The sequence below is a fragment of the Mesoplodon bidens genome (assembly GCF_964165515.1).
Source record: "Mesoplodon bidens genome assembly, chromosome: 5".
NCBI lineage: Eukaryota > Metazoa > Chordata > Mammalia > Artiodactyla > Ziphiidae > Mesoplodon > Mesoplodon bidens.
The window spans coordinates 11,242,988-11,264,300 of NC_138161.1; the positions used below are offsets into that span (position 1 = coordinate 11,242,988).

At 45.8% G+C, this 21,313-nt stretch overlaps 1 protein-coding gene across 3 annotated transcripts in view; it reads left to right on the forward strand.

Moving 5' to 3' along the window:
• The window catches only part of RCAN1 (regulator of calcineurin 1), a 96,930-nt gene extending 78,502 nt beyond the window's left edge, over positions 1-18,428 (forward strand). Inside the window, exons 1-4 of one of the 3 annotated variants that reach the window (XM_081234480.1) lie at positions 9,107-9,225; positions 12,102-12,275; positions 14,285-14,444; positions 16,656-18,428. In XM_081234480.1, the coding sequence (XP_081090606.1) occupies positions 9,136-9,225; positions 12,102-12,275; positions 14,285-14,444; positions 16,656-16,828 (597 nt within the window). In that variant the 5' untranslated portion in view covers positions 9,107-9,135 and the 3' untranslated portion in view covers positions 16,829-18,428. Of the gene's footprint in view, positions 1-9,106; positions 9,378-12,101; positions 12,276-14,284; positions 14,445-16,655 lie in introns of those variants that run through there. The other 2 variants (XM_081234481.1, XM_081234479.1) reach the window with 2 other exon arrangements.
• Positions 18,429-21,313: the final 2,885 nt, after the last annotated feature.

Below are 21,313 nucleotides of genomic sequence, written 5' to 3' on the forward strand. Positions count from 1 at the left end.
AACAAAGTTGGCATGATTGTTCTTGCTTTTCATGGTGAAAGCATGATATCCAAGTTGTGGTGGTGCCTTGTTTGTCCTGTATTTATAGTTTATTGTTTGTTAAGTATGTTTTGAATCACTTGATTCAAACATGAATTCTTGATTCAAACATGAAACTTGATTCAACATGAATCACGATCATGTTACCCGCATGGAGGTGACAGGAGATAGTTCCTCAGGCGACTTATCAGACTTTTTTTTTTTCTTTTTTTCTGCGGTACGCGGGCCTCTCACTGTTGTGGTGGCCTCTCCCGTTGCGGAGCACAGGCTCCGGACACGCAGGCTCAGCGGCCATGGCGCACGGACCCAGCCGCTCCGTGGTACGTGGGATCTTCCCGGACCGGGGCACGAACCCGTGTCCCCTGCATCGGAAGGCGGACTCTCAACCACTGCGCCACCAGGGAAGCCCCGTCACCACTTTTTTTTTTTTTTTTTTTTCGGTACGCGGGCCCTCTCACTGTTGTGGCCTCTCCCATTGCGGAGCACAGGCTCCGGACACGCAGGCTCAGCGGCCATGGCGCACGGACCCAGCCGCTCCGTGGTACGTGGGATCTTCCTGGACCGGGGCACGAACCCGCGTCCCCTGCATCAGCAGGCGGATTCTCAACCACTGCGCCACCAGGGAAGCCCTAGACTTAAATAATCCTCAAAGAAGGCAATGTCAGTGTGAAAAGACAGCATACGCAGTGGTGCTGTTGGTAACTTCCCAACAACAGACACGGAAATGGGGCCTGGGGGTGGGAACACGTAATCCTTTTCTCTTCTCCCAAACTTGGCAAAACAACGATTTCTGAGCTGAGATCCTGAGATTGAAAACTGGGTGTGGATACAAACTCTTCGTAGCCAAGTTATTGAAAGCTGGGTTTCATATCTGGTGCTAAAGATTTACAGAGTTCGGTTTGACCTCATTCTTTTCCCCTTCCTCTTTTTTGACCTTCGACTCTGGTTTGGCCAGTCACTCACCTGGTATTGAAGGGGTGTCTGCGTGCCCCCAGCGCTGTGCCAGGTTCCCTGCGAGAACCTACCAGAACCAGAACAGAATACGGGCCTGCCTCAAGGCAGCACACGTGCCACCCAGGGTTTTAGTTGTGTCAGTTCTTCTGAGATGAGGATGGATCGTAGAATGAGAGAAACAGGGCTTTTCCGTCAGCGTTCACACAACAGTGTCGAACTCATCTTTTGAATGTAAAGGGATTTACTGGGTGGGAATGAATCAGTCTGGGGTTGTGAAAGCTGTTTGGAGCTGGAATGGAAGGTAACCGGGTCCTGGTGATTGATGAACACAAGAGCAGCCTGTCACCAGCCCACCCCTGCGCGAGTGTCCTTTCTTTTTTTTATTTAAAGTTGAGTTTTATTAGACCATAGTCTCCCCCAACATTCTGTTTCTTTAGCATTACTGTGTTCTTTTTCTTTTTTTACATAAATTTATTTATTTTACTTATTTATTTTTGATTGCGTTGGGTCTTCGTTGCTGCATGCGGGCTTTCTCTAGTTGCGGCAAGCGGGGGCTACTCTTTGTTGCTGTGAGTGGGCCTCTCATTGCAGGGGCTTCTCTTGTTGCGGAGCACAAGCTCTAGGCGCGTGGGCTTCAGCAGCTGTGGCACGCGGGCTTCAGTAGTTGTGGCTCGCGGGCTCTAGAGCGCAGGCTCAGTAGTTGTGGCACGCGGGCTCAGTTGCTCCATGGCATGTGGGATCTTCCCGGATCAGGGCTCAAACCCATGTCCCCTGCATTGGCAGGCGGATTCTTAACCATTGCGCCAGCAGGGAAGCCAAGCCCCTGCACCAGTGTTCTTGTCCACGTTTTTGTCACTGTAGGATTGTGCCCTGGCTTCAGAAGAGCTTCAAAGCAGAAGTGAAAATCAATCATTAAAGCAAAGTGGGTCTAGAAAGGAATAAAGAGAACAATTGAGGAAGGATTATTAGGGGGGCTTTGGCCCCAGCTGGCTTTAAATAAAAGTTACCTCCCTTAATCCGGGGCTGCTGGTCTTCAAGTCATTAAGTATAGTTTTGATTAGCCTGTGGCTATTTCTCCATCTTAAGCTTTGCAAATAGTGCGTTTCCAAGAAGTGACAGAGGTGGGGGGTTAACCTTCACGTACTAGGGAAAGATTGAGGTAATAAAGAAAAAAGAGTTAATGGGATTTCAAGTGCACACAGAATTGAACAAACAAGATGAAATCTTGGATGAACTGTGACCTCTCTTTTAAGGTATCGATTTGAACATGTTTCCTCCTTACTTTTCCCCAATCAGTTGGTTGTTTTATTTTACTTTATGTCTTTTCTTTCTTTTTTTTTTTTTTCTCTTTGAGGGTGATTGCATTTTTCCTTCAGTTCCACCATAAGCTTTAACAGAGCACGATGGCCATTCTGCTAAGACATGCGTTTAGCATTTTCACCACTGCTTCCATCATTTGTGGCACTGGTGTCAATAAGACACTTTTTTAAAAAATTAAGTAATAGGAAGTTCCGCGTTATCTCAGAAATAGAAATTATTTGTATACTATCTTGTACTAATCTGTGTAAAGTATCAAATGATATTTCACCCTTTTCCATTTTTTTCCCCAAAGTATCAAAAATGACCCAGGCTGAAGTTTAGTATTAATATCATTTCTTTTGTGTTATCCTACAGATTCAGAAGATTAATGGTTATTAAACATAAAGGTGATTTTCATTAAAGATGGTTTTCTCAGCTCAGGTTTAGAATTCATAGGCATCACCCTCTGTAGTGGGAGACAAGGGCACCCTCTTGTCTAAGGAGTTCTGGTTAGAACCTTCCAAGTCCCACAAAAAAAGGTTATCAGCTTTGTTTTACATTTTCTTTCATACAAGGCCCCTCCCTGTGGCCGAGCAGATCTTACCAGTAATAAAGCAATTCTATGAGCAGTAAATTCCTGAGCCCACATCTGGCTCTGCCCTGCTCTCCAGCCCATTCCCTGATTACCCTTCAGAGAGAACAAAAATGGAAACGCCTTTAGAAATCAGAAAGAAGAATATTTTCCTGTTCTCTTTCTTACATGTGATCGTCACAAACAAGCAGAAAATTGGGAATTTAATCACCCTACTGCTGAGACAATAGGCCTTCAAACATTTTTGATCATGAACCTCATGGATGAAAGATTTTTGGTACATCTGCCAATAAAAGCATTTTGTTTGTAACTTCTATACAGATTCTACTCCCTACCGTGCACCTTATAAAACACACCCTAAAAAATAGGCATTTAAAAGAGACAAGTGAACATATATTAAATTGAACATGTTCTGCCCAAAGGACAAAGGGCTGTCGAGACCCCAGCCGTAGACCCCTAAAGAGAGTCACAAGGCCTCTGGAAGTGTCCGGGGGGTGAGGCCTCAGAGTCTGGAGCTGGTGGTGCAGTCCCGTGCCTGGACATCCTGTGAGCCACCATGCAGCAAGGACAGAGGAAGTACACCCTGGAATGTGACCAGCACCCGCTGAGCAAACTTGTACCTTTACCGCGCCCTGCAACGAAAAGGAGGTCTTTGTTCAAACCAAAGGCACTAGAAACCCTCCAGTTAGGAACACAGATGGCCTTGGCCCTTTGACGGCTGGTGGATGCTGGCTCTTTGCCCGTCTCAGATGGACCCTCCCTGGTGTAGTCCCTGAACTTCACAAGCATTTATCTGCATCTCCAGGGAGTGGCAGGATGAGCAGTGGTGCCCTCAAGCAGCTCTCACTGTAGTAGGGAGATTGCCAGGTAAGAATATAACTAGGATGCCAGGCAGACTGCACTGAGAGCCGGAGGGATGGGGTGGGTGGAGGAGGACACAGGGGTTAAAGGAGGGAGAGAACATAAAGTCCGGAGGGGTGCCTCCTGGAGAACGGATGTTTGGTGATGGGCTTTGAAGGATGAATAGAAGTTTGGCAGGCAGAGACGCGACTAGGGAGGATCTGGCTGACGGAACTGAGGAAAGCAGGCAGAGCTGAGGGCTGCCTAGAGGAGTCATGGGCTCCGTAGTCAGAGAAGGTCTCGTGCCTTAGGGGTGCCTTGCCCCCAGCCTGTGCCTTCCCTCTTTTCTGAACCCAGACACTGGAGTGGTTCTGTTGCATGGACATTAGTTCATGCCTCTCCTCTGCTCAAAACCCTCTGATATCAGCATGCAAGCCAGCGACCTTCCAATAGCTCAAGGTCTCACGTGGCCCTGCTCCCAACCACTTTCTCCACGTCCTTCCTCTACAGCCATCCTGAGCCTCCTGCTGGGCCTGGAACATGCCAGGGGCCTTTGTGCCTTCTGTTCCCTGGCCTGAAATGCTGTTCTGAGCATCTCCCAGTTCACTCCGCTACTTCCTTCAGGTCTTGATGTTCCCACCTGTCATCTTCTCAGGGACGCCTTCCTCCCTCCCTTCCTTCCTTCCTTTTTCTTTCTTTCTCTCTCTCTGTCTTTCTCTCTTTCTCCTTTTCCCAGCTTTTCCTATCCCTCATCTCTGCCTTATTCCCAGCACTTACCACTATCTAAACACACTATGTATTTTACCCATTTATCTCATTTCTTTTTCTTTCTTCCCATCTAGAATGTAAGCTCCATGAGGGCAGGGGGTTTTGTCTCTCTTCATCTCTGAACCCCCAACACCTGGAACTGTGCTTGGGTGAAAGAACAAATGGGTAGATAGATGCATGGATCGACAAATGGATGAATGCCAAGTGAAAATCTTCCCCTTTAACCTACAGAGCAATGGGAAGTCACTGAAATCTTTACAGTAGGAGAGGAATGTGATCAAGCTCAGCTTCGGGGAGTTTTATGTTGTGGGAATTACACACTATTTTGGAGCAGTAAGAAATTGGCCACAGCGAGGCCACTTAGAAAGGTACTGTGGCTGCCTGAAATGGTGTGCAGGGGTGCCAGGGATGCTACAGAGAACCTAGAGACCCCTCCATTGACCAGTGGGGCACGTAGGAGAGGAAGCCATCCAGGATGCCAGAGGGACTGAGAGAATGGAGATGGGGAAGTACCAAAGGGCACTGCTGCGAGGCAAGCATAGTTCCATGGAATCCGCAATCAAAGGATCAGGGTGGGGCTTCCCTGGTGGCGCAGTGGTTGAGAGTCCGCCTGCCGATGCAGGGGACAGGGGTTCGTGCCCCGGTCCGGGAAGATCCCACATGCCGCGGAGCGCCTGGGCCCGTGAGCCATAGCCGCTGAGCCTGGGCTTCCGGAGCCTGTGCTCCGCAACGGGAGAGGCCACAGCGGTGAGAGGCCCGCGGACCACAAAAAAAAAAAAAAAAAAAAAAGGATCAGGGTGAGTCCTGACTCTCCTCAACACAGTGAGGCCCTGTGGACCTCGGTATTCTTACCGATGAAATGGGAACTAGAAACACACTAACATGCATCAACCACTGATTGTGTTTCAAGCACTATACTGGGCACTCTGCCTGTGTCAGATTGTTCAGTCTTCACTGCAACTGGGAAGTTGATATTAACCTGGTTTCCAAGTGAGGACAAGAAGTGTCCCCTCAGTTAATAACACCTTTTAGACTGGCAAGTGGTAAAGATGACTCAGAGGCCCCTGTGTACAGTAACTTAGGCTGGGGAACAATGCTCCACATTATACAGGGAAGGGTTATGAATATTAAATAACAGTAAAGCTATCCCATTATCTCAGAAGCGAAAAGCTCCATTAAAACACAAGTTTAATTGGCATTCAAGATAAACTCTCTGATACCTTTGATCTCAATCAGGTGTGCCATTTTCCCACCCAGGAGATCTGCAGATTTCTTCTTCGCTCAGCTTTGATTTGCACAGCAAAGTCAGGACTCGGTTTCTCTCTGTGGTCATTCTGTAGAAGGCTTCACTGGTGGCACATTCTTGGCGTAGTTGTAAACTCCTTGGGGTTTATAATGGGCATGCTGAGGTCATCCTCACTATGCTTTAAGGGTGCTGTAATGGGAATGATGGATTTCCACATACACCTCAATTGTTCCTCACTGAGAATGGAAACTTCTTAATGAAAATATGCTCTCACGGCTTGGAGCCAGAGGAAGCAAATGCAGGTTGAAGAGATTCATTTAAGATTTTTAATGGCACGAATGGAAGAAATGCAAAACATCTAAAGCTTTCAGTGGACTCAAGCATTTCATTTCTTCTCTAACTTCTGGTTTCTGTTTTACTTTTTTTTTTTTTTTGGCGGTACGCGGGCCTCTCACTGTTGTGACCTCTCCCATTGTGGAGCACAGGCTCCGGACGCGCAGGCTCAGTGGCCATGGCCCATGGGCCCAGCCGCTCCGCGGCACGTGGGATCCTCCCGGACCGGGGCACGAACCCGCGTCCCCCGCATTGGCAGGCGGACTCCCAACCACCGCGCCACCAAGGAAGCCCCTGTTTTACTATTTTAAGTGCAATTTTTAGTATGCTTTTCAAGAGTTCTAATGAGACGTTGTTGTGGGCCCTGCTTTCTTCAAATCACTTACATCCAGCTTGCAAACAAGAATCAAAAAAGTACTTGCCTTTCAAACCACAAGGGATAGACAAATACCGTAGGACGTTTAGAAGTGCAAGTTCATGTCTAATAGACGTGCAGTCGAAGAGTGGACATTCCTAGCAAGAACTGTCAGGTGAGCCAATAAAAGGAAGGCCCTTTGGGTTCAGGGACAGGTGTCTGTCCCCCTGGCCAGCCGGGGCTTTGGAGCACCACGGAGTGTCCATGCTCCGTTCCTCTCACGCCGTGGGAAGCCTGTGTTATTGGACCCTAGGTGCCATCTCTCTCAGGTACACTTTGTGACCCGGTGGTTTTTGCCAGCCTCCCTACGGTCGGCCACAACTTTGAGCCCCTTTCTCTGATCTAGAAATGGAAGCACCCAAGTTCCCTAAATATGATTCAGATGGAGCTTACCATCAATTTAAAGGCACGTACAGAATTGCATGTTTTGGGAGGCTTTCTGGACAGCCTAATGAAAGATCTATCATTTATCCTTTATTTCTAGGAGCAAAGACAGTTCAACCATCTTCAAATACCTCACTATTCCTTTTTTAAAATTTTTTTATCCCAACTGTATTAATGAAACCACAATTGTAAATCTGGGTGAGTTCAGTGCTGTTGTCCCAGATGGACAGAAATGTTCCAGATTTGCCCACACGACCTCCTGTCATGAGTTTTAATAGGAGGAGGAGGAGATGGTGAAATTAACCTCCTCTTCCTCCTCTGATCTCCTTTTAACCCTTATTCGCCAAGGTGGACTCCAGGAGAAAGAGGAAAGGAGGGACAGCCGCTCCGTAGGAGGGGAATGCACTTCTGTGCCTTCTACCTCCCGTGCCTTTCCCCTTGGCCTCCCATACCCCCACTGCCACCCCCAGGCCACCACCAAAGCCTGCATGGGCCTCCAGGGTACGCTGCAGGCTCTGCACCAAAATGTAGCCAATCCCAGGGCACAGTTCCCAGAATCAAGCACCACCCAATGGACCATTTCCTCTTGGCATTTGATGCATGCCATACTATCTCACCACGTTCGAAACTCTTCGAGAACATATGCACTTAGATCTCTTGGGTTGGCAATTACGGGTAATTTGGCAAAGCAAACACCATAACTGGTCTCTTGCATAACCCTACAGCTGGGAGCAGGGCACCATGCATGGAGATTAAGCAGTGCTCACTCATCCAAGAAGACTTCGCATTTCCTTTTATGGAGGGATAAAGGCGCTGGTTTGTTCTTTCCCATTGCATATGTTCTTTTTATTATTGGCCGACTTTAATGATTCTTTGAAGTTAATTTTTAAATGTGAATAGCAGGAGTCCACTTAACTTTTAGAAGCTTAAGAGGTGTCTGCCTCTAGACTAGAGAATGTTTTTATAAATAATAAGACTGCATTTAGGTGATAATGAGTAGGAAGGACCTAGGACTCACACTGCCATAGGGACCTAAACTAGCAAAGTACTTGGAAGTTCAAAGACTTGCAGCCTTTTAATAAGATGAACAAATACATACGACTGTATATAAGAGAAATAACCAACAAGGACCTACAGTTTAGCACAGGGAGCTATACTCAATATCTTGTAATAACCAATAAGGGAAAAGAATCTGAAAAAGAATAGATATAGATATGTATAACTGAATCACTTTGTTGTATACCTGAAACTAACACAACATTGTAAATCAACTATACTTCAATTTAAAAAGTAATAAAGTAAAAAGTTGCAAAAAAAAGAGTTGCAGCCTTTTCAAAGAACTGGCATGCTGACATCCAGTGTGCTTCTCCAAGACCAGACATCTTACCTGAAAAAAGGCCAACTGAACTAACTTTTCAATTGTAGTGTACATTCTTTCTATTTCTTCTTCCTTTCCTAATTAAAGCAAAAACAAAAACTTTCAGTCTATGAGTCTCTAAGCAGACAACCTCCGAATGTTTCTTTTCTCAGCTTCAGAGGCTAGATCCTCTAAAATATTTTTGTATCTTTTCCCGAATTTAGCAGCTGTTAGAAAATGATCAAAGTGCTGCATATTCCTGGTTCTCAAATTACAATAATAAAGTTTTCCAATGAATATCCTAGGATCTCTTCTCACATTCTCACTGTGAAATACAAGTGGGAATTAGGACATTCCTCCAATAAAGTTTAATCAGAAAAAAAAAAAGGCCGTATTTCAAAACGAAGTCCACTTTTTCTTTAAAAGCAGAGTTCGTTGACCAAGACTGATTTCAAAATGTTTCCTCTAATACCCCAGCATATGAAATTTTGATTTAAGTGTTCAGGAAATTACAGGGATCAAACAACTTGCCAAGACTTCGGGTTCCAGGTTTCTCCAAGCCTTGAGAGTTCCCTGGAGGCTAATTACTGTTTACTGCAGTAGACCTTCCTCCTGTTCTTCTGTAACATTTTCCATCGTAAGGAGGGTCGTCCCATTCAGCCGAGGAGCCTGGTGACTGAGTGGCTGAATGGAATTACTACCAGTGGAAACTATGCTGCAAGAGGGGTAGATAAAGCAGCTGCAAAGCAAACCTCGGCAGTTTTTTCCATCCTCCCAAGCAAAGTTAATTAGCATAGGGAAAATGACTAAGGTGTTGACGTCACCTCTTTCCAGTAGAAACTTACACTCTGTCTCTGCCTGCCTGCGAGCAAGTAGGACTTGACTCAGGAATTTGGTGTCCAAACAGGATGCTCTGGAAGCGGTGCTTTTTTTTCCCGGTGGGGGCCGGACCTCGGTGCTTTATAAGTGAGGCCTCAAGAAAGAACCTACAGCCTCTGGTAAAGGAAACTTACTTGGGGCTTGACCGCGGGAATTGCTGCAGCTTTCACTGTAAGAAAGCAAGATGCACTTTAGAAACTTTAACTACAGTTTTAGCTCCCTGATTGCCTGTGTGGCAAACAGTGAGATCTTCAGCGAAAGTGAAACCAGGGTAAGGCTTCTGATATAATGTGATTTTTGAGAGTTTTCAAACTATTATGGTAATTGGGACTATGAGCTGAAATACTTAGTGGGGTATGTGGCTCTCTTGTGGGTTTGGGGGTTTTGAAATACATCCAGAATGCTTGGAGCCTTAAAAATCAAAAGGTGTTGCCTGAGGAATTAACTGTGAAGGAATTTTTAAAGCTCTCAATATTTAAAAATGTCTGTGTCCCTTGACCAGTTAGTAAGAGAGGGTTTGGCATGGTGTTTTTTCATTCTGTGTGGGTTGTAACAATAAGTAAACTTTTGGAAGGAGGACTTTTCTGACAGTGAACAGAATGTTTCTCTTTGACATTTAGAGGTCAGGATACTTTGATTTGTATCTCAAGAAATCAATATTGGAAAGATATTTGAATGTTTGCAGTAATTACAAGGGCCTGTCTTCAAGTTTCCAGATTTCTCTATCTGGAGAAAATGCAGCCATAGCAAATAAGTAGTAAAACTGGATACATAACTTAAGTGTGGGATGAGTATACCTCCTGGGAAGCAGCTCTCATTGATGGCTATTAATATAATTAGTAATTTTAATTACTATGCTTTTCTTCTTCATTTGATTAAAATGTAAGATTTTCATCAGTAGCTACGAAGCTATCTAATTGATCTCTAACAATATTATATATGAATGAATTCTGTGTGTTCTGTTTGGGGGGCAGTGATCATGTTATACCTTTATACCCAAAGACCTACTGAGACATCGGAAGCTTTCTTTTTTTTTTTTTTAAATCAAATTTAACTCCATAACTGTGTACAATGCTTGCAAGCCGGGACTGTAGTTTTTGAACTAGATATTAGAGCATGTTCTACATGTAAAAGTACTACAAAGTCTACGTATTTAATGTTAGCTTTTATATGAGTAAAATCACTGATTTACTTAATTGAGTAGAGATGCCATCCAATAACTATAATCACTAGGTATTGGTTATTAGAACAAATAAGATTATTTTATAAGAGAATACTAATAGCATAATAGCAATATGAAATTAACAAGATAGTGTGGGTTCTCTTGGGTTCTGGTCCTAAGCCCTGACTTGTATTCTAAAAATATTCAGCAAAGTCATCTCTCTTAAATTATGAATGATAACTTTAAAACTAAGCAGTTGGTCACAGTGCCTACGGATGAGGTCCTGTGAAATTCCAGATCTGCGCAGACACCCTTACGCCCCAGACTTGCCCGTGCTCGGGAGGGGTGGAGAAAAAGTCACGTGCAGCCAGATGAAATCGCAGCTTAAACATCTGCTGTGCATTCTTTCTCATTCTTTGCCTCTGCAACACCCCTCGTGGGAAAGTCAGACATTTCCATCAACTAAAGAGAAGCCGGGGAATTCGAAGAGAGAACGGTTGTGAGCTGTTCCCACTCCCCCTGAGCCACCTGCCTGGTGGAGACACCCGCCAGCAGGGAATGCAGGACCTGCCCACAGCCCTGCCCTGTGGACTAGGCACTGACCGGACAGGAAGGGCCATCCCCTCCCCTGCTTTCTAGCCGTGAATATCTTCAAAGATGTTCTCCCTTCTTGTTGGGAATCCTCTCTCCCCTCTGCAGAAGCACCATGCTCTGCATAGGTCTCCAGGGTACTTTTGGGCTCCAGGGCCTCCCTTCTCACCAGTCACCTGGGTGGAGGGCATGCTGCCCCATCTGGGCTCTCACCATCTGCCATCCCACCCCCATCTGCCTCTCACCATCCTCACAGTTTAGTCTGAAAAAAGTTTCAGAAAGCTCGGTGACTGAAAGTCCCTGCATAATCTTCCTGGAAGTTTCAAGACTGTCCATCACCTCTCTCTCTGGTCAGAAAGGTTGCAGTGGCTTCCCAGGTCCCCCCAAGGGCACCCGCACTCAGGACCCGGCCCGGGGTCGCTCCCTAGAGCTTTTCCCAGGAGCTGATGAACGCTCTCCTGAATCTAGGCTTTTAGTCCTTGAACTTGGGCATTTCAATTCTAAGGGCTCGTGCTGTTTCATAGTGTTCACTAGTTCTTTTAACACTAGAGCTAGATCTGTACATATATTAAAGCCAGCGTCCAGAAATGGGTTCATTGGCAGAATGTTAATTTTTGAAACCACTACTATTTTAGAGAGTTAAAAAGTAACAGATTGAATGGGAAAATAATAATGGGAATTTTTAAAAAACTGCTCCCTTTACATTAAGAAATGCAAGCCTTTTCATTAACTTCATTGGTTACCAATTCAATAATAATGTTTGGTTTTTTTTTTTTTTTAAATTAGCTCCAGTGCTTTTAAGTCCAAAAGCAATATCTGATGGACAAAGCAATGCCCTGAGCTGAGTGGTGGGATTGGAGCTCACTAGATTGGGGGAGGTCACAGGACAATAGGGTCTGGCAGGCCAGGAGGGTGACAAATGACCAAATGAAAATGTTCCTTCTACTTTAAAAAGAATGTTTCCGTGACTGTAGGAAGTGTTGAAGTATTGGTAATTGTTCAGCTGATTAAATGAATTTAGTAAATCGTACATTCTTACTTTCGTATAAAATCACGTATATTAAATTAAAAGGGCAGAATCTCCCCAGAGGAGAAAGGTGGGTTCTCTGTCTTCTGTAAGAAAAAAGTTGGAAGTTCTTGACATCATTAATAATTTGGTTCCTCCATAAGAAATGTAATGAAGTCATCCAGTCAAAGGTCATATGCAGGTAAATTTCAACTCCTTTTATTTTTATTTTTCAGGCCAAATTTGAATCCCTCTTTAGGACATATGACAAAGATATCACCTTTCAGTATTTTAAGAGCTTCAAACGAGTCAGAATAAACTTCAGCAACCCATTATCTGCAGCAGATGCCAGACTCCAGCTACATAAGACGGAATTTCTTGGAAAGGAAATGAAATTATATTTTGCTCAGGTGAATCGAGTTCATTGATACCCATCCTCCTCCCTCCTCCCTCCTCCCTCCCACCCTTAAAAGCTAACACATATATATGGAATTTAAGAAAAAAAATGTCATGAAGAACCTAGGGGTAAAACAGGAATAAAGACACAGACCTACTTGAGAATGGACTTGAGGATATGGGGAGGGGAAAGGGTAAGCTGTGACAAAGCGAGAGAGAGGCATGGACATATATACACTACCAAACGTAAGGTAGATAGCTAGTGGGAAGCAGCCGCATAACACAGGGAGATCAGCTCGGTGCTTTGTGACCGCCTGGAGGGGTGGGATGGGGAGGGTGGGAGGGAGGGAGACGCAAGAGGGAAGAGATATGGGAACAGATGTATATGTATAACTGATTCACTTTGTTATAAAGCAGAAACTAATAAAAAAAAAAGTAGCTTAGACATCCATTACGTTTAGGTTGATTTAAAACTCCAAGAAATCATCTTGAGAAGGGCAAAATTCATACTCGAAATTTTTCATGTCACCTATTTTAAGAAGACATCGGGGTGTATTTGAAAGTGCCCTCAGAGATGACCTTCTTGGGTTGAGTGATGAGGGGAGAAAGAGAGCCTTTCCTGACTCAGAAAGGTGGAGGACCGCAGGGTCGTGGGCGTGGCTACCCTTGACCCCCGCCCCCCCCCCGCCCCGGGCCAGAGCGGTTCGGCTCTGTGCTGGGTCCCCGCAGCCCGCTCACTCCTGGAAAGCTGGAAGCTGCAAGCCGGTCCTGCACATCAGCACGGGGCTGCCAGACCCGGCCTGCAAGGAAAAAAATGGGTTCACCAGGCAGGTAGCAAATGCTAAGAAATACTCCTGGTAAGCGGGGGTCCCGGCCCCAGGGCATTCCCGGGAGCTGTGCGGCGGGTTTGCTGTTTCTCCTGCATCACCCTTCCTGCCTCCCCCAGCAACTGCCTTCTCTAGGCAGCTCACAGAGTTCCATTTGATGATGTTACCGGAGTCTAACAGCTTGGCAGGGGGAGGGGCAGGGGCTCTTCGGATGCTGCTCCCTGTTGAAAGAGACCCCCATTGGGGCCCTGAGTTCCCCTTGCCAGTACGGGAGCAGATCCTGTAAAGGGGCTTCCTGACCTTGCGCGAAGGTGAACTTGCCCGTCCAGGGTAAATGAGAGCCGGGATGCCCTGCCCCCTGGTGGTGAGTGCGAGGCGCAGGCTTCAACCTTGGATCCTGAGGAGCAAATTCCCTTCTACGTTTGGTGGGGTTCCATATAAGTAATTACTCGGTCTCTCCACGACGTTTTCTGGTTTATTAAAGTAAATGCAGGTTCATTGTGAATTTTTTTTGTGGGGGGGGGATACTAAAGAGCAAAGAAAATCCAAACTGGTAACATTTTGATGTAAGATGTCTCCAAACAGCCCTCTAATCACTGGTATAATTTTTAAGCCCAAACTAGGATCTTGGTCATTGTTCCTTATCATTATTGGTTTAAATATGTATCCTGGAAGGTAGATGTATTTTTCCTTACTCACTTTTGGCGTCTGATTCAGAGCCCCAGAGGGAGGGAAGCCTGAGAGCGAGGTGGGCAGGAGTCCTGGGTCATCTTAGAGATGTCGCTTAGCCTTTGGAGCTTCTGTGATATGATGTGATGCCACCGTAATATGAGGAGCTGGAAGCAATTGATGCTGAGATCCCTCTTGACCTCAGGGATAGTGCTTTACTTCTCCCATGTTTACTAAAATGATCTCTGTATATTTTCTATCAGTCTAGTTCAAGCGTAATTACTTGCAGTCCCGGTGCCTGTGAGTCCCTGTCCTGCGAGGGGCCTCTAATCATGTTTGCACCATAATCCAAGTTCCCTTCCCCACCCTTAGAAACCGTATTGCGATTCATCCTTGGGCTGCACCTGTTCAGCTGTCTGGACATGGGTTTTTCCTTCACACCTGTCTTCCGTAGGCTGCCATTAAGCGCTACTGCTGCTTCAATTCTTCCCCCGAGGAAAACCCACTGCATTTATCTCTCTCCTCAGACTTTACACATAGGAAGTTCACACCTGGCTCCACCAAACCCAGACAAGCAGTTTCTGATCTCTCCTCCTGCCTCGCCGCCGGTCGGTTGGAAACAAGTGGAAGACGCTACTCCCGTCATAAATTATGACCTTTTATATGCTATCTCCAAGCTGGGGCCAGGTAAGCAGTACCCTTGGGTGGAGAGGGGGCAAGGAGACGTGGAGAGATTGTGGTCAAGGCACAGAGACATGCCTGCAGCAGGAGTGGCCACGACCCCATTGCTCTTCCCACTTCTCACGTGATCAGTGCCAGTGTGTGAATTGTCTCTATTTGCTTTCTTCTGAATCGAAGTAACCCATGCCCCGGGGTGGGAGTGTGCACGCCTGCCTCTGACTTCCTCCCTTAGGAAAGAGTGCAAGCTGGTCCAGGGGACCAAGTACCATGACCCCTCTGGGCCGCATCGCGTAAATCCATCCCCTCACCCACGGAGCACAGCTGGTGTGAGGGACTCAAGACCCGGCCTCACGTCCTGTTGCTCCAAGTGGGGATGGGTGATTGGATTTTGGAAAGGGAAAACAGGCTTTCCCCGCTTTTAGACATTTCATTTTTAGTCAAGGTAATTTCATCTATTGATCTGCTTCTCCCCCGACCTTTTGAATGTGTGAGGGAACAGAGACCCATAGATCATAGTGGAGAAAGAGCCCCAGTCACAAAGCCCAATAGGGAGGGGTGCTCCCCTAGGGAGCTTGCCAGGGAAAGAAGAGGTTCCGGTCCTCAGAAGGGACAAAGGTGTGAGCATTTAGGAAGAAAGGTACTCTGGCCTCAGGCTCCTCATCCAGAAAATGGGTATTACCAGTGGAGTAGTCAACAGGATCATCGTGTGAAAAGCACTTCATATAGTGCCTAGCTTATCGGCAGTGCTCAAAACATGTTTTCTGGAAACAGTACAATGTTGGAGGTTCCTGTCCTACCTACCTGGTAGGGTCTGGGTGAGCTGGCAGGTGCAAGCGGGGGTCTTGGGATAAAGAGCTTTGAGCCCCCTTCTGCCCTATTCGTGGAGCAAATGCAATAAACGCTGAGGCCATCAGCTTTCTCCTTGACCAGCAATCTGATGTTCCTCTGAGGGGACGGTTTTATTTTCTTGGACCATCAGCAGTTTCACATGGAAAAGATGACATCTCCGTAAACATCGCTCTGACGGAAATTCCCCCTGTGGTAGAAAGCAAGAATCACATTACTTACTGCTCATGGTGGCATGAAGTCAAGACGGAAGTGGCCAGCGCTCCTCCTGGCAGCTCCAGGCCAACGTGTATTAGGTAGCAGAGGGCCGAAACCTCCCGGGATGCTAGAGAAGGGAGGAAGGGGACGTCCACCTGGGGAGAGACGTCAAACTGCGCCAGAGGCAGGAAGCGCTGCTAGTGAGCATGCTTCACACTCTAGAACCTACTGCTTCTTTCCAGATGGCTTGTTTGAGAAACCCTTCTGGAAAATAGCCATAAGAAGATCAATTTGCCCTTAGTTTACTTAGGGCTTATGACCTTGAATAGTCTTTCTTTCAACAGTTGAAAGATTGCAAAGATTTTGCAAATATGATCCTGTCCCCCATGCTTTCTGGATGGTGACTCCTCAGCAGGTAGGTAGGGATTTGTAAAGGGGATCGTGACCAACATTTTGAGTGATCTCTCTGGCCCTCCACCTTAATTCCCCCCCTACCCCGAGAATGCTGAGGCTCTTTCCCCCTTTCAGCCGCAGTTACAATAGCATTCCAGTCTCACGCGTGGGGTAGAGAAGAGGCAACACCTTTTTTATGAGTAAAAGTGTCTTGACTGAACCTGATAAAATTCAGGCTGACGTAGAACAGCAGGACACTCCTGGTTCAAGGGGTTGATAGTTGTGTGAAAAAGGATATGGTGTGGTCAAAAATGTTTTCAGAGCACCTGTTTCAGCCAGCACACCTGTGCAGGGCTGTGCAGGGCCTCCCCGTGCCTCCTGTCCCTCTCGTGGGCTCAAGAGGTCCTTTCCTAACGCCTTTATTCATGCACCGTCTTTTCCTGAACGGGTGCTCCTTGCACCACACCGGGGAAGTCCTCTGGGTAGCTTAGAGGGCCTGGTGAACATGCTAAGTGTAATTACAAAATACACTCCTCCATCCTTTCCATATGCCTGGACTCAGAGTGTTTGATGGAAAGCTGAGTCATTTACGGTGGTGAGATATAGACCGAGCCACCAAAGAAACACCAATCCAGAGTGTGGCTGCCTGCGGCCCTCCGTCCCCACTGGACGCCCACAGAAGCTTGGCCGAGCTGACCCCTCCATGTGCATCCGTTTGCTCTTGCTCTTCGACCCTCGGGTCCTTGCCTGAGTTACCCTGCAATTATTTTCTTTCCCTAGGGGAAAAGTATGAATTGCACGCAGCGACCGACACCACTCCCAGTGTGGTGGTCCACGTGTGTGAGAGCGATCAGGAGAATGAGGAAGAAGACGAGGTGGAGAGAATGAAGAGACCCAAACCCAAAATTATCCAGACCAGGAGGCCGGAGTACTCGCCCGTCCACTTAAGCTGAACGGGCACCCGGACGAAGAAGTGTTCTGAATCATACTCACGAGAAGGAATCTTTTACTGTGGAAGTGGCCAGTCACAACTTTGGAGGTGGCAGCCTGTGATCGCTGTGGCAGAAATTCCATGTTGCTCAGAAGGGAATCGAGGCTTTGTCTTCTGGTTCTAACGCTGCACGTCAGTCAATGTTCATGGCTCCTGGGAATGTCCTGAGCCAATCACTGAGTTTGGGGTGATCGCACAAGGACTTCTGGGAACGTCTCGAGAAAACCAATAACGATAGTGTTTTGTACTTGTTCTTTTCTGGTAGGTTCTGTTTTGGCCAGGGGTAGATTGATCCGTGGGTCCAGGGAGAGCCTTCTGTTTCTAAGCAGCCTACAAGGTAGACTCTCTCTCCCAGTAGGAAAAGGCACCACGTGAAGCCATAAGGTTGTCTGGTGCAGAAAGGTTGTGAAGACAACAATGCAATGTGGAAATTGTAGTGTCTCATTTTTTCCCCCTCACGTTCTAATGTTTGTGCATGTGTATTACTGATTTTCAGAACTAACCTTTGGTCGTATATAGAGTTATGCCACTGTTGTTTTACATCTTTGGGGAAGATAGGGAAGCATTTGCAAAATCTGTCCCCTTTCCAGATTCAATGACTGTTTTTGCAACAGCACACACAGGGGGATTCTACCGGTAATACACCCACTCAGCATCCTATTTGATGCAACCTAGAACTTGTGCTTTTGCAAAAGAAGTCGATCTGAAATTCCTACGTAGCGTTTCGCTTATAAAACTCAGAAAAGAGCAGTTTCACTGCCAACTTTTAGTGGGTGAGAAATTTTAGTTTAGATGTTTTAGGTCAGACAATAAATGGGTTTCATTTATTTCTTTTACGTGGTGGTTCATATACATGAATCATAGCCAAAACCCTTTTTTGGGGGAACTGTCAGTTGAGATCATTGATTTTTTTTTAACCCCACTGAAACATCAAGATAAACTTGTAAATAAAGCTGATAGCATATATTCATACCTGTTGTGCCCTTGGGTGAGAAATACGGCCGTGGAAGACTAGTGTAAGATGTATTAACCTCCCTGTGAATTGTATGTTATGGAAAACGCCTTTCAACTATTTGACAGGACCTGAATTCAAAGCATGTGAAGTGGACAGTAGACGTGTGGTGGTATGAGAAGGATGCAGTGCCTTTCCCCATTCATTCCTGACGGAATTGTCACACTAGGTTAAATGTTTCTAATTGTTTTCTAGTTGTCATGTGTGTGTCTGGTCCATAGGTATTCTATTTTGGCCTTACGATACCATAACAAGGTTTGTCCTTTTGAAATACCTAATGCCAAGTAACAATGCATGCTTTGGAAATGTGGAAGATGGTGTTCTTTAAGAAGCAAAGGTATGTGGCTATCCATATCAAGACCTTGACTGAATGTTCTCAAAACCTTGTTTACAGTACTTGGTGGGGGTTCGGGGCAGATGAGGGAGAGACCATTGCATAGCTGTTCAAGTGTCCCTAGTTAAGTGCTTTTAAACTGGAGAGGCTAACCTCAAGATATTTTTTTTAACTGCATTCTATAATAAATCGACACAATATGCTCTTTACGGAAAAGTTACCTGTTTGTCATTTTATTTCTAATTGTCAACCTGTGCACCCTTTGAATTCTGCAGTCTCAGAAGGACGCATCCCTTCATCCGTTTGAGTTTGGAAACTCCCAGATCCTTGCTGTGATTCACAGAGGGTCAACCACACTAATGCTGCATCACCTAGGAAAGGGGAAAATGGAGAAAACTGAAATCAGAAGTCTGAGTATTTTCTTTTGTCCAGGGAGAGGATACTCTGATGAAAACCCTTTTCGCCAGCAGATCCACTAAACGACAATCTTTCTGATTGTTAATTTAAGGAGTTTTCTTTCCTGTTAGAAAAGATGCCCATGGAAGATACTAAGTTACAAAAGGCCAGTTATGTTCAGAAAATCTGTCTGTAAGCCTCCTCTTTGAATCTCACCTGGAGCTCTTATTACAAATGGTGGCGAACTCCTGGCCAGTCCTCAAAGGCCCAAACAACCCCATGTTTATTTGCCGAACTAGAGCAAATGGTGTTAATCTTCATCGAGATGAGCCTCAGGCATTTTTCCATGAAAATTCACTTGCTCCTCTGGTTTCCTTGTACGAGCAGCCTCATTCTCTCATTCCCCAACAGCATTTGCATATTTTAAATTCATATACGTTTGAGGTTGGAAAATCCACATTTCCACCCAACTGGTTGAATCTGACTGTTGAGGAGATTCACGGATTAACCATGGGGGTGGGGGGAAGGGCTGTTATTTGTCATCATGTTGAATAACTAGGAGCCCCTGCAGAGCAGAACTGAATTGGGAAGTGTGCTGGTCCAGGATCCGGTTTCATAAATAACCTTGGAGCGAGTTCCCTGGTGGCCTAGTGGTTAGGATTCCGGGCTTTCACTGCCGGGGCCCAGGTTCAGTCCCTGGTGGGGGAACTGAGATCTCACAAGCCACATGATGTGGCAAAAAAACACATAACATTAATAACCCTGGCATAAAGTCGAATTGTGTTGTCAGTTAATGCAGATTTCCAACAGTTCCCCTTACACAACTGGGGAAATACAGGTGGCTGGTCCCACTGCTCGGGAAGCCGTCAGACCCTAGAGCAGAAATCACAAGTCAACAAACAGCCTCACTCCTGATGGACGATGTCTGATGAGTGGTTCTGTGGCAGGTACAGCCTCACCTGAAATTCCAAAGCCAATAATGTTCACAGTCTGGTTACCTGGCAGATGATTATGAAGGGCCCTAAATCACGCACGTGCCCAGGACTCAAGCATCTCTCTAGCCCTGCTAGCGAGAGGGCTCAGTAAAATGCAAAACGACAGCTACAAAACAGGCAGAATCACGCGGGACGCATCCTTTGCCATTGATTGGATGTGTTCCTTAAAGAGATTTTCATAGACTATATTTCTCATCTGATGATAAGTAGCTTGGAGCCATCCATCCAAGAAAAGAAAATCAGCCCCTCAATGTATGCTAAATCCAAGCAAAGGGAGGTAAATGATGAGAGAAGTATAACAGTTCGTGCGGCTATTAATACTCGGGCTATAAACATTGACTTGCATTCAGCAAGCATTTAGGATTTTTCATGTCCAGAATCTTGTGAGAATTAGTGCCCGCAGGAGATTTGGGTTTTTGGAGAGCTTTAATTTTAGGTGAAATTGTACAGAACTCACTACCAACTAAATAGATTTTCTCAAATATTCATTGTAAAGGATTAAATATACTATACAGGCATGTTATGACCAAAAGTGAATCGGCAGTTGGGGTATGTCATATTTTACAGCATTTAAAGAATTCTGTGGAATATTTGCATTAAGTGCCTATCAAGTAAAGTTCATCTAAAGGTCAACAATTCAGATGGAAATTACATAAATAATTTACCTTAAAATTATCTGAGAAGAAGTTAGAATATAATAAGAAACACATTTTTTTCTTCTCCAATTCTCGTGTCTTCTGATTCTAAAGTAGGACATGTAGGGAATTTTTTTTCAAGTATGCCGCCACGCTTGGCAATCTTTAATTCATGTCTGAAATTCTCACTCTCGTGACTCACCAAAAGTTACATGGCAATCAGGTAGATAGATCTTATTCTCACATACCTCACTTTCTTCAGCACTCCCTCCCGCTGTTCGTGAAAGGTCATTTTAATCATGACTACGTTTATGAAAGCCAGAGAAGATTATTTGGAAGTGACTGAGATGCGGGGCCTACATGCACCATTTCTCCTTCTTTCAAGATTCTGATTAGGGATCCGGTGACCATTCTATCCAGCAGCTGACAGCCAAGCCGCTCACAGCTTGCTGTAGCCCCTGCTCACTGTTGTATCTTGCAAGGCTATTAAGAACGCCCCTGCTGGCTGACATTCATACTCTGGTCATGTGGAATTTGCAGCGTTTCTAACTCACTCTGTTCTGTCTTCCCTGTGCTCCACTGAGCATGTTCCCTAAGACATTATCCCACTGCCCCAGCCCCGCCTGGGCTAACTCCACAATGACGTGTATACCATGAGAAACGTCCCATATCTGCCCTGCTCACCTCTATCTGAATCACTAGCAACTACCACTGTGCCCAGCCTGCAGTGCTCAATAAATATTCCTGAAATAATTAGCCGACTCATTGATATTTGTCCTACGTCTCCACCATTAATGTCTCTTCCCCTGAGAATCCCTCCCGGCTACTCCTGCTGTGTCACCCATTGTGTCCCATACTTCCCTGTTGTAGTAGGTATTGCCTTTTTAGCATAATGGTTAAATTGTCTGTCTTCCTTGTTAGAACATAAATCAAGTGGAGATGGGATTCCCAGTGGCCTTTGGCTCAGAGCAGACAAAAGTTGGATGGATGGACAGGTGGGTGGGTGAATTGGTAGATGAATGGAATGGATGTATGGATGGATGGATGGAAGGATGGATGAGTAGGTGGGTGGTGA